The sequence below is a fragment of the Mustela erminea genome, chromosome 2 (genome assembly GCF_009829155.1).
Source record: "Mustela erminea isolate mMusErm1 chromosome 2, mMusErm1.Pri, whole genome shotgun sequence".
Taxonomy (NCBI): domain Eukaryota; kingdom Metazoa; phylum Chordata; class Mammalia; order Carnivora; family Mustelidae; genus Mustela; species Mustela erminea.
This window is the reverse complement of record NC_045615.1, coordinates 54,177,260-54,190,376: the sequence shown is the minus strand read 5'-3', so window position 1 is coordinate 54,190,376 and position 13,117 is coordinate 54,177,260. Positions and strand designations below refer to the sequence as shown.

The 13,117-nt window shown below is 36.1% G+C and overlaps 1 protein-coding gene and 1 non-coding gene across 3 annotated transcripts in view; one reads left to right on the top strand and one right to left on the bottom strand.

Moving 5' to 3' along the window:
• Window positions 1–13,117, top strand: part of UNC5C (unc-5 netrin receptor C) — a 352,673-nt gene that overhangs the window by 194,745 nt on the left and 144,811 nt on the right. For both annotated transcript variants that reach the window (XM_032332945.1, XM_032332944.1), the window contains exon 2: window positions 5,722–5,943. In XM_032332945.1, the coding sequence (XP_032188836.1) occupies window positions 5,722–5,943 (222 nt within the window). The remainder of the gene's footprint in view (window positions 1–5,721; window positions 5,944–13,117) is intronic.
• On the bottom strand, window positions 6,259–6,392 carry LOC116585369. Its single transcript, XR_004283571.1, has one exon. It is a non-coding gene; the product is annotated as a U4 spliceosomal RNA (small nuclear RNA).

Genomic DNA, 13,117 nt, shown 5'->3' with positions numbered 1-13,117 from the left:
ACTGTTAAGGCATTATATATTCAGCTACTTAAATTTAAATGATGAATCCATTAATATGTTGCTTGAAATATAGACCATAGTCTTTGTCTTCCAAAGGATATTTTAATCAAAATATTAAAAATAAGCTAGAGTCTCATTCAAATAGTTAATTTCAGCTGCCTTTGTTGTAATATATCATGAATTATCTCTCTGATGGATGGGCAGCCAAATGCAGATAAAATTAGCTTTGCAGTCATTCATTTTAAATTGCTCTTGAATCATTTGGAAGTAAATTCCATTTCAGAAGAATACGCTTCAGGTCTCAGACAAAGAGATAATAGTCCTATATTTTATGATATAAGCAATAATAGTTTAAGCCTTATGATTCAGAAATATAGAAACTTATGTATTAAGTTGATGAAAATTAAGCCTTGATACATAGCAATAAAACCAGCAATGTAAGCTTCCTAGATTGATGTTCATAGCATAATATTTTTCTGTCAAGATTTAGGTGGAATGAAAGTCTATAAGAATAATACATGGTGCAAAGCTTTCCCTTCTTGTATATAAATGAAAAAACAAAGTCTATATGAGACAACAGAAAAGGAAATATTGAGATTTACCTGATATCAAGATGAAGATGGTGATATCAATATTGACTAATGGTAGAAAGTGGAAAATTAAGTCAAATGTTAGAGGAGAATAAGATGAATAATAATATTACAACAAAATTGAAAAGCAGTAATAGTTTTAAGCTAATTGTGATTTCAATGTACAGAATAAAGCCAACTTTGGAAATTTTACTTTGTTAATTTGAATGAACTACATGCAGAAAACTTGTTTAGCAAGTTTATTAATCGAGTGGTATGGCCCCATTAGCATAATGCCATCTGTATGAGCATCTGGGGTGTGTCTTTATACAATATATAATAATTTGGAATAACTGTGGCACTTTGCCAGAAATAAGTTCATTGTCTGAAGTTGCTGTTCACAAATTGAGTTGCCATTATCTCCCTGAACACTTCAGGTCTCTTTAGATATTTATATTAAGAAATAAAGTATTAATAGGATGCATTCACTGATCTCCCTGCTGAAAAAACAAATTTTTCTTTTATAGCTTCAAGTTTTGTAGCATGACTTTAATAGTATCAGAAAGCTGGTTTATTTGGGTAGTAAAATGAATTTAAAATGAATTTGAGTCTACCAACTCAAGGTAGAATCTCAAACCTTGTTATCTCCATGTATTGAACTTTAAAATCTTAGACTGTAGTATATCCATGTATTAAGGAGTCTGCTAGTGCCCCCAAAAGATTTAGCTTTCGTGTTGCAGGGAGTTTACTTGTTTTTGGTCAGACACGTGCATGAGCACTGGAGTACATCCAAAGGGAAAGCCATGAACAAGTAAAATCGCACACTTTCCCTTGCACACCGTTGCAAACACACTTACTTAGAGACTTATTTGGAGGCTGAGTTTCTCTCTCTGGAAAGCCATGATTCTTCTAGAAAACATCTAATCACCATGAGAAGCTGGGAAATAGCAAAGAAGTTCCAAAACAAAAATCTACTAATAAAGATATAATTTTAATTCTCAGATTTTTCCTTGAAGTAGAATGCTCAGTTAACTGACACTTGTAGGTAGACAGGACTGACTTCATGGGTATGGGACCTGTGCTGTCACATAGGACTCTTGGTTTAATGCTCATCTGTCACTCTTTCAGAATTCCTAATACAACGAGGATCCCCAAATCTTCACTCTGCACTAGGTCACACAAAGTCTGTAGCCAGTCCAGTTTGGAGATCTTAACTATTGTTACAACCTTTGATATGTAAATTAATTTGAGGCACTATGAACTCTAAAATACCTCATGAACCCTTTTGGAATGATCACAGTTGCCATTTGTAGAATATCCGTGCTTTTATAAGATTCTTACTGACTACCTATAATGTGCCTGGCAGAATGCTAGAATTAATGGAAAATAAAAATGAATATGACAATAATTTCTGCCTCCAAAAGAGCTTTCATTCTAGCATTAGGCATTTGTTATATAGTTCTGGCTTTTGAAAATTGGTAATAGTTGCATAAAACTGGTTGCCAAAACTGAAAAGTAGATTCCTCCATATGTGTGCAAGGCAAGTATACACACAGTGCAGAGGAGCTAAGTGTTCGTGAAGAGGTATTTGTAGATGCTCATCTGCAGACAATCAATTTTTTCCTTAAATGCACATGGTATTTGGAGATGATCACTTTTTCCTTGTTAAATACACATGGTATTTGAAGATGGTCCTTGTTTCCTTATTAAGTACACATGGTATTTGGAGATGGTAACTTCTTCCTTGTTAAATGCACATGGTATTTGGAGATAGTCATGTTTTTCTTGTTAAGTACGTATAGATATAACCATGCTAGATGTTTAAATACTCAGAACTTTTCCTTAATAATTTTGGCTAAAGAGAATTGGCTTGCTTGTTTGATTTTCAAAACATACTCTAGAAAAAAAATTTAAGATGACATTTCATTAAAAGACAATTTCTTAAATTAATGCTGATACTTATCGTTTCTGTCTAGAGCAAAGAAAGTATTGTCTTAACATACGTGACCCGATGGTGGGGGAGTTGTTGTCTGAGCCAGCTGACGTGGTTGCGCGTGGTGTCTAGGCCACCTTCTTGCAAATGAAGAAGGAAAGAATTTCCCAGCAGCACATGAGCCCACTGATAAACAGTCCATTCCCATTTTGTCAAATCTACCCACTTCTTTGTATCTTACTGACTAAAGGTCTTGAAAATTATCTTTAGAAGTACTATTCCCATCCCCTGAATTGAGCACTAGAAGTAATGTGCCATATTGCCTGACATGAATTTATCTAGCCATAGATTTAAACAGTGTATGTGTGTTATAAGAAATTGTAACAAATTAATTTCATGTCATTGATTAAGGCATCTCCCTAGATGCTACTTAAGAGATGGGGTTTATGCAGAAACTAGAATGATATGTAAAAAAAAAACTGTATTTACCGCAAAATGAAAATATTTCAAATGATGGAATCATTCCTTAATAAGTTGCATACTAAGTGTTACTTAACGAACACCTTGAAATATCAACACTTGACGAAGCTTCAGACCAAAATGTAGAATTATTTCTCTTTACTGGTCATGACCCTCTTGTCTTAAAACTCAAAATTAAAGAATACAAAATTAGTTTGTCCATACATTTTTAAAATATGTCATTAAATCATTACTATCTTTTCCAGCACTTAACAGAGCCCCTTTTGAGTTGAAAACATATGTGTGCTTTCCCAGCTTCCATTAGTCTTCACAGTAGTTTACAATAAAATAATCAGAAGGAAGAAATACATGCTTTGGGCCGGAAAGGGTAATCAATTTTTAGTGCCTATCTTTCTGTAGGATGTGAATGCATAAGTACTTTGCTACATGATTGAATAATGTAAGGTAGTAAACAGTCATCTGATATTTTGCAATCATCTCTCCTTCTAAAGGAACAAATCTCACTTTCTAAAACAGTGACTGAAAGGAAAACTTTTTATATTTTGGAAACCTGAATAAATATATTAAAATACATACACATTTTGGTATGTTTAAATATACACCAATAGTTAAAAAAAAAAAAAAATCAACACTCTGCCTTCCTGAGTAATAAAAATTAAAAACAACAGCAAACATTTTACAAAATGTCAGTTTGATATTTTGTGGCACTCTATTGATTATCAGAACTGTCTATCATCACATACAACAATAAGCATATAAGGAGGGATTGTGAATAAGACCTTCAAGATCTCAGCTTTATGTTGATGGATCTGTCAATACCCTAGTCCCCTATTCCTTTGCCTTTCTGAACTATGTTTATTCAAGCAGTTTGGAATGTTCCTGCACAATGAGTAAAGAAGCCGAAATTGATGGAAACAAGATTATTCTTTAGTTAGCTGACAGTTTGGGTCCTTGATGTTCCGCAATGGAAAAACTAGAGATGATGCCCTGCCAGAAGAAAGCAAATTAAGGAAGTAAAGTGAGAAAGAAAGCTAGCTCCAGGAAGCATCATTTACATCCCAGTGTCAGAAATTTATCATTTGGGAGGAGCTTTGAAAGCTAGTTGTGTCTGTGATGCAAGTGAAGCCAATTTTTACTGCAGAACATATTGGCAGAGATCAAACACAGTTGCTGTTTGACAGCTGTCCCATGAGCTAGATGGAAAAAGTGCCAGACCAGGTTTCTTAACAGACAAACGGCCATTTGACAAACGGCCATCTCCCCAAATAGAGCAACGACTGAATGAGTAATAAAATGAGTTTTAAGGTAACGTATGAGCAACCAGACTTTACCTATACCATGTCATGTATTTACTACCAAATGTGTATACTTTTTTTTTTTTAAAGATTTTATTTATTTACTTGAGAGAGAGACAGTGAGAGAGAGCATTAACGAGGAGAAGGTCAGAGAGAGAAGCAGACTTCCCATGGAGCTGGGAGCCTGATGCGGGACTCGATCCCGGGACTCCAGGATCATGACCTGAGCCGAAGCAGTTGTCCAACCAACTGAGCCACCCAGGCGTCCCGAAATGTGTATACTTTTAAAGAATTTTAAAACTTTTAATTTGAGCCTCACACCTTTAACCTTACATATTAGCCTGGGGTGCTTTATCAACGAACAGAATGAACAATAGCTTTGCTCCCCACAATCTGTCACAGGAAGAAAATTATCAGGTCTAACTTAGTTTCAGTGTATTGGAAAGACTTTTTACCTTGACTTTTGTGAAATATGATAATAGGGTTTTTTAGGGCATTTTTAAATTTTCTGTTTTCATTTGGAATCATATAGAACTCAAGTTATGAAAAACATACCTCCAAGTGTATAAGTATCTCAAGTGGTTTTGGAGTTTTGTTTATTCAGTGATGTTGAGGCAGCAAAGTGGGAGCAACATATTTGATAATTTTCAGTACTATAGAAAATGAGACTATTGACTATTGTTGTTCTTGCTAATACTCAGTAATATTCTAATGGGGATGGGTTTGACTAGTCATATCATACATCTGATATTTGAGATACGGTTTCTAAATAAGACCAAACAGCATTGCTAGGCTCTAGGCTCTACTATCAATCTACTGTTGACTGACTCGGTATTATTATCTCTCTTTCTATTGCTGAGAATAATCCTGAGCTCAATAAATACTTTTGGTTGAATGAATGAATAAGTGAATGACAATGTCATGCAGTGGTATCTTTTGAAAATAAAGATAGGTTTGAATATGAACTTCAAGATCATTAATTTCATGTTCCCAGTGTTCCTTCTCAGCTTCGTGCAAAGAACTTATGGTTTACCTATAAGCCTTGTATTTTTCAAACAAATTTTTCTAATGAAACCATTTTTGCTTTTGTCAGCTCTCAACAGGAACACTGTGTAGTGGGAGGTGTAGTACTATACGGGGAAGATCACAGTTTTTGAGTGAGACAAACCTGGGTTCTGGTTCCAGTTGTGCTATTTACTACATGCATGCTTGGGCAAGATATTAACCTTCCCTCGTGTTGAGTTTCACCATGCATAAAAATGAGAATAATAACCAAAAAATTACTTGTACAACCAGCAAGAGACCTAATGCACAGCAGGTGCATAGCAGGCACACACATCCTTAATTAGGCCATTTATGAGTCTTTATTTTTAAGTGAATATCAAATAAATGGCAAGTGGCTACTATGATTTGACTGTTTTCCACTTTCTTCTTGTTTCACCAGACGACGACTTTTTTCATGAACTCCCAGAAACCTTTCCATCCGATCCACCTGAACCTCTACCACATTTTCTTATTGAGCCTGAAGAAGCTTATATTGTGAAGAATAAGCCTGTGAACCTGTATTGTAAAGCCAGTCCCGCCACCCAGATCTACTTCAAGTGCAATAGTGAATGGGTTCATCAGAAGGACCACATAGTAGATGAGAGAGTAGACGAAACCTCCGGTGAGTTTTCTGCTGCATTTGGACTACTGTTGAGTATTCACTAACTCACCACTTTGGCATGATGTCATACTGTTCTTTCAACTGTGAGAATAAAAGTAGAGCGATTATCCTTTGGCAAAAGTTTTGGTTTGGTTTGGGTAGAATTTGGTGGTCTCATTCCACACATTGCAAAGTAAAATGTGATCAATAAATCTTGACTTGATTCCTGATGGACATAGTTCATCCTGAAAAAGATAAATGAGACAAATGAATAGACGGGATGATTGGCAAGTGCCTTAGTCAAAGATGAATTTCACTCATGTGTCAATTCTGTTGTCAGGTCTAAAATCCTGAGATTGGGGAACATGTTCAATTAAGGATAAGTTTGTCATTTTTATTTACAACTATCAATTAGCAATAATCGCGCCTCGGATAAACCTCATTGGCTACGATACTGCCACTGCAACTATCAAATGTCAATTCATGTGCATAATTTCCCCTTGTATTTTTAAACAATTTGTAAACATTGCAGATTCAAAGTATCCTGTGTCCTTGGCTTACATCTGAAAATAAATCCTAATTATCTATCTCTTATGTAAAGTTAAATTGAGAGTGACCGAGAACAGTGATAGTGTGAGGTCCAGGAAGAGGCAAAGGGGTGAGTGTAGCCACCATCTGGGTGGGCCTTGATCAGATTATCTCTGTTCCTGGCATGGTGAAAATGCCTGACTTTCCTACTCTGCAACTATTATCCCTGACAGTAAAATACTAATGGCAGAGAGAGGATAAAATAGATTTTAATAACCTGTGGGATTTAGGTTGGCTAAAAAGGAAACTTTCTTGATAGCATCATTTTATTCCATGATGGGTGACTGAAGATAGTTGTATAATCTCTTACAGTTATTATAAACTGAAAAGATGTGTATCTTTCTACAGTGGTTTAAGTGCTTTTGCTCTCTAATGGTGAGAAGAACAATTGGAACAAATAACAATGGAATTTTCAAATCCATTCCAGATCTATGATTTATAATATTAAGACATATCTTAAATAGTAAGATTTCACTGAACAACATTTCCAAGCTAAATAGGAAGCATTTCAATATCTTTATGTTCTTTATCTCTACCTACCAAGATAGGTATATGCTGTCAAAAGCCAGATTGTAATTCATTCATATTTGAATCCAAATGTTGGATTAACCAAGGTTGAGCAGAGAGCAGCTCTTGAGGGAGATCTATGTTCGCTGCCTCTAACCATGTGAAGGGCACATTGAGGTGATGGGACATAATGAAATGGAACAAACTGTGAGAGGACAGAGAAAAGGCATCTTTTAGAAAAGTGTGTGAAGCATATACTGATAAAACACAAATGGTCTTAGAAAATCAGGTGGCAGCTCTATATAATTGTTTGTCAATCTGTGAATCAATATGCTCACTGCCTGCAATCTGATGGCTGTGGAAATGAACGGGTATCCAACTGTACGGTAGCTTTACTTCAGGGAATCGTCCCACCTCTTGTTCTAATTACTCAGAAAATAACTCCACCAGATGTCTACAAAATCCCGAGTGAATTAGTTTTATTTGTTTCAGCTCATTTACTTGTAAAGATTTCAGACACACAAGTTTTAATGGTAAGAGGCAAAAGAAAGACATCACAAAAGCTAAGATGAAAGTCACAAACATATTTAGGCTTCTCTTTACTGAATTAATGAAAATGTTTATACAGGAAGATTAGGAATAAAACCAAAACTACTCTGATACTGAGCTCCTCTGCCAGCTTCATGCCATGTTGGTAATATATACGTACATATGTGTGAACATAGATACGTCAGTAAGACATTTCCCTTCTTAAAACACTTTATTTTTTTATTATTTCCACATAAAATCAATTAGTATTACATATACCAGTTATTAAAAATACCTCATAAAGCACTTATAAATGGAACTATGTGGCATGTTTCTCCTCAACTTCAGGATGGAACAGATGAGAATTAAGGGAAGAATTGGCAGCCACCAATGCCTGCCCAACGCTCCTCAGGTTCATGGGTGGAGGGGAAAGCAGTGTACCTTTGGGCTGCCTTTCATTTCATCTACAAGTTTACAAGAAAGTCAACATCCAGACAAATGTATTAACCTTTCAAGTTAGAAAAAAACAAAAATGCCCTCAGATATCAGTACTATCTGGTATGTTCTTAACGTACTAGCCTGTGCAATTAGGCAAGACAACTGAAAAATATAAAAATTGTTTTAAAAAGTGGAAAATTGATCATTTTGACAAATAGTATGATTTTATATATCTGGAAAAAGCATTTTTAAATAAAAAAACTGAAAAAACATCAAGAGAATACAGAAAAGTGGCTGAAGAAAAAAGATTCATATAACCCATCAACTTTTCTTTTATAGATGGCCATTCAAATTATAACGGAATAAAAGATGTCATTTGCAATGACTATGTACAACAAAATATGTATGTATAAAGTTAACCAAAAATTGCAGAACTTTAGAAGGAAAAACTTTAAATGCTACTCAGATTATGAAAAATGCTATTTAAACAAATGGAAAAACTTACCGTATTCTTGAATAGAAAAAAAAATATATATATATATATTTTATACAATTCTGGCAACTTAAAAAAATGTCTCTTCTGGATGGTTTCAGAATTGCAGTCTTTGTACAATATGAAAACCCTCAAATGTCGAAATATAATATATTTTAGGTGTTTACTGTTTATAAATGAATTAAAAAGTCCACCAACATTGTATGAAAAGAAATTTGTGAAAACAGCTGGAAGAATTCTGACATAATAGTATAATGAGGGAGCCTCAGCTCCTTGCAAATACATTGCCAAACTAAAAAAGTGAAGTTTTATCTGAGCAGAGAATAAGACATACAGATTAATGGATTTAAGAAAGGACCAGGAAACACTCAGTTAAGGCATTTACAATGTGTTAAGATTGGTTTTCAGTCCACAAAGTAGGCAGTTGGAAATTGAATGCATGAAATAATCTAATGACTAAAGAAATAAATCTTGGATTTTATGTCATTTGTTAGAATAAAATAAATTCTTGATGTCAGGGCTTAACGTCATCATCATTTTCACCACCACCACTGCTATGATCATCACTAACATCACTAGGAGAAAATCTTGGCAATGTGTTGGGTAGTTGGTTGGTTGCTTGTTTTTAGTCATGGGCACAGCCCCTTTAATGAAGACAAAATAAGAAGTCTTATAAGAAGGCATTATTTTAAAAAATTTTTATTCTTTATTAACATATAATGTATTATTTGCCCCAAGGGTACAGGTCATTATCAGGCTTACGCTTTTCACAGCACTCACCATAGCACATACCCTTCCCAATGTCCATAACCCAGCCACCCTATCCCTGTCCCCCCACCCCTCAGCAACACTCTGTTTCATGAGATTAAGAGTTTCTTATGGTTTGTCTCCCTCCTGATCCCATCATGTTTCATTTTTTCCCTCCCTACCCCACTCCCCCCACAACCCCACCCTGCCTCTCAAATTCCTCATATCAGAGAGATCATATGATAATTGTCTTTCTCTGATTGACTTATTTCACATAGCGTAATACCCTCTAGTTCCATCAACAAGTCTTTGCAAATGGCAAGATTTTTTTTTTTGGATGGCTGCATAGTATTCCACTATGTATAAATATACCACACGTTCTTCTTCTTTTTTTTTTTTAAGTATTGAAACTTTTTTAAAAAAATATTTTATTTGACAGAGATCACAAGTAGGCAGAGAGGCAGGCAGATAGAGAGGAGGAAGCAAGCTCCCCGTGGAGCAGAGAGCCTGACCTGGGGCTTGATCCCAGGACCCTGGGATCATGACCTGAGCCGAAGGCAGAGGCCTTAACCCACTGAGCCACCCAGGCACCCCGTACCATACCTTCTTTATCCATTCATCTGTTGAAGGACATCTAGATTCTTTCCATAGTTTGGCTATTGGGAACATTGCTGCTATACACATTCACGTGCATGTGCCCCTTCAGATCACTACATTTGTATCTTTAGAGTAAATACCCAGTAAGTAGTGTGATTGCTGGGACATAGGGTATCTCTATTTTCAACGTTTTGAGGAAACTCCATGCTGTTTTCCAGAGTGGTTGCACCAGATTGCATTCCCACCAACAGTGTAGGAGGGTTCCCCTTTCTCCGCATCCTTGCCAACATCTGTCATTTCCTGACTTGTTAATTTTAGTCATTCTGACTGGTGTGAGCTGGTATCTCATTGTGGTTTTGATTTGTATTTCCCTGATGCCGAATGATGTGGAGCACTTTTTCATGTGTGTCTTGGCCATCTGGATGTCTTCTTTGCAGAAATGTCTGTTCATGTCCTCTGCCCATTTCTTGATTGGATTATTTGTTCTTTGGGTGTTGAGTTTGATAATTCCTTTACGGATTTTGGATACTAGCCCTTTATCTGATATGTCATTTGCAAATACCTTCTCCCATTCTGTCAGTTGTCTTCTGGTTTTGTTAACTGTTTGCTTTGCTGTGTGAAAGCTTTTGATCTTGATGAAGTCCCAATAGTTCATTTTTGCCCTTGCTTCCCTTGCCTTTGGTGATGTTTCTAGGAAGAAGTTGCTGCAGCTGAGGTCGAAGAGGTTGCTGCCTCTGTTTTCCTCAAGGATTTTGATGGATTCCTGTCTCACATTGAGTTTCTTCATCTATTTTGAGTCCATTTTTGTGTGTGGTATAAGAAGTGGTCCAGTTTCATTCTTCTGCATGTGGCTGTCCAATTTTCCCAAGACCATTTGTTGAAGAGACCATTGTTTTTTCCATTGGACTTTCTTTCCTGCTTTGTCAAAGATTACTTGACCATAGAGCTGAGGGTCTATTTCTAGGCTCTCTATTCTGTTGCATTGATCTATTTGTCTGTTTTTGTGCCAATACTATACTATCTGGATAATTACAGCTTTGTTATAGAGCTTGAAGTCTGGATTGGTGATGCTACCAACTTTGGTTTTCTTTTTCAACATTCCTCTGGCTATTCAGGGTCTTTTTTTGGTTCCGTATAAATTTTAGGATTATTTGCCCATTTCTTTGAAAAAAAAAAATGGATGGTATTTGATAGGAATTGCATTAAATGTATAGATTGCTTTAGGTAGCATAGACATATTCACAATACTTGTTCTTCCAATCCATGAGCATAGAACGTTTTTCCATTTCTTTGTGCCTTCCTCACTTTCTTCCATGAGTACTTTATAGTTTTCTGGATACAGATTCTTTCCCTCTTTGGTTAGGTTTATTCCTAGGTATCTTATGGTTTTGGGTGCATTTGTAAATGGGATCAACTCCTTAATTTCTCTTTCTTCTGTCTTGCTGTTGGTGTATAGAAATGGAACTGATTTCTGTGCATTGATTTTATATCCTGACACTTTACTGAATTCCTATATGAGTGCTAGCAGTTTTGGAGTGGAGTCTTTCAGGTTTTCCACATAAAGTATCATATCATCTACAAAGAGTGAGAGTTTGATTTCTTTACCAGTTTGGATGCCTTTTATTTCTTTTTGTTGTCAGATTGCTGAGACTATGACTTCTAGTACTATGTTGAATAACAGTGATGATAGCGGACTTTGCTGCCATGTTCCTAACCTTAGGAGAAATGCTCTCAGTTTTTCTCCATTGAGAATGATATTTGCAATAGGTTTTTCATAGATGGCTTTGATGATATTGAAGTATGTACACTCTATCCCTACATTTTGAAGAGTTTTGATCAAGAAAGGATGCTGTACTTTGCCAAATGCTTTTTTGTTCTTTCTTTTATTAATGTACTGCATCAAATTGATTGATTTACAGATTTTGAACCAACCTTGCAGCCCAGGAATAAATCCCACTTGATCATGGTGAATAATCCTTTTAATGTACTGTTGGATTCTATTGGCTAGTATCTTGGTGAGAATTTTTTCATCCATGTTCATCAAGGACATGGTCTGTATTTCTCATTTTTGATGGGGTCTTTGTCTGGTTTTAGGATCAAGATAATGCTGGCCTCATAAAGTGAGTTTGGAAGTTTTCCTTCCATTTCTATTTTTTGGAACAGTTTCAGGAGAATAGGTATTAATTCTCCTTTAAATGTTTGGTAGAATTCCTCTGGGAGCCATCTGGCCCTGGGCTCTTGTTTGTTGGGAGGTTTTTTTTTTTTTTTCCTTAAAGATTTTTTTATTTATTTGTCAGAGAGAGAGAGAGGGAGAGAGAGCGAACACAGGCAGACAGAATGGCAGGCAGAGGCAGAGGGAGAAGCAGACTCCCTGCCGAGCAAGAAGCCCGATGTGTGACTCGATCCCAGGACGCTGGGATCATGACCTGAGCCGAAGGCAGCTGCTTAACCAACTGAGCCACCCAGGCATCCCTGTTGGGAGATTTTTGATGACTGCTTCAGTCTCCTAATTCTCTCTTCTACCTCATTTATCCTAGCAGTAAGAGTCCTCATTTTTTTAATTGTACCTCATTAATTGCTTTTTTGATTCCAACTTGTTTAGATTTTAGTTCTTTCATTTCTCCAGGAAGGAATTTTATGTCTCCAGAAAGGGATTCTCTAATATCTCCCATGCTTTTTTTGAGTCCAGATAGCACCTTGATAATCATCATTCTGAACTCTAGTTCTGACATACTACTAATATCCATAGAGATTAGGTCCCTAGCCGTCAAGCCACACACTTGATTTTGGGTGTATTTTGGTCTGTTAGAAGAAACTACCTCCCAAAATTTTAAAGAAAGAAAGAAATATATATATATGTGTGTGTATACATATATATATACCTATACATATATGTATACACACCCATATATATGGGTGTGTATACATATATGTATACATGGGTATATATATGGGTAAATATGATGAAGAAATGGAATATGACTATAAAGAAGAAAATTAAAAAAGAGATTCTAGGGGCATCTGGGTGGCTCACTGGGTTAAGCCGCTGCCTTCGGCTCAGGTCATGATCTCAGAGTCCTGGGATCGAGCCCCACATCGGGCTCTGCTCAGCGGGGAGCCTGCTTCCTCCTCTCTCTCTGCCTGCCTCTCTGCCTGCTTGTGATCTCTGTCTGTCAAAAAAAAAAAAAAGAGAGAGAGATTCTAAAAAAAGGAATTGATAAGATAGGAAGTTCATTGGAAAAAGAAAAGAAAAAAAAAAGGAGAAAAGAATTTGATTAGTCTAGAGACTAGAATAGA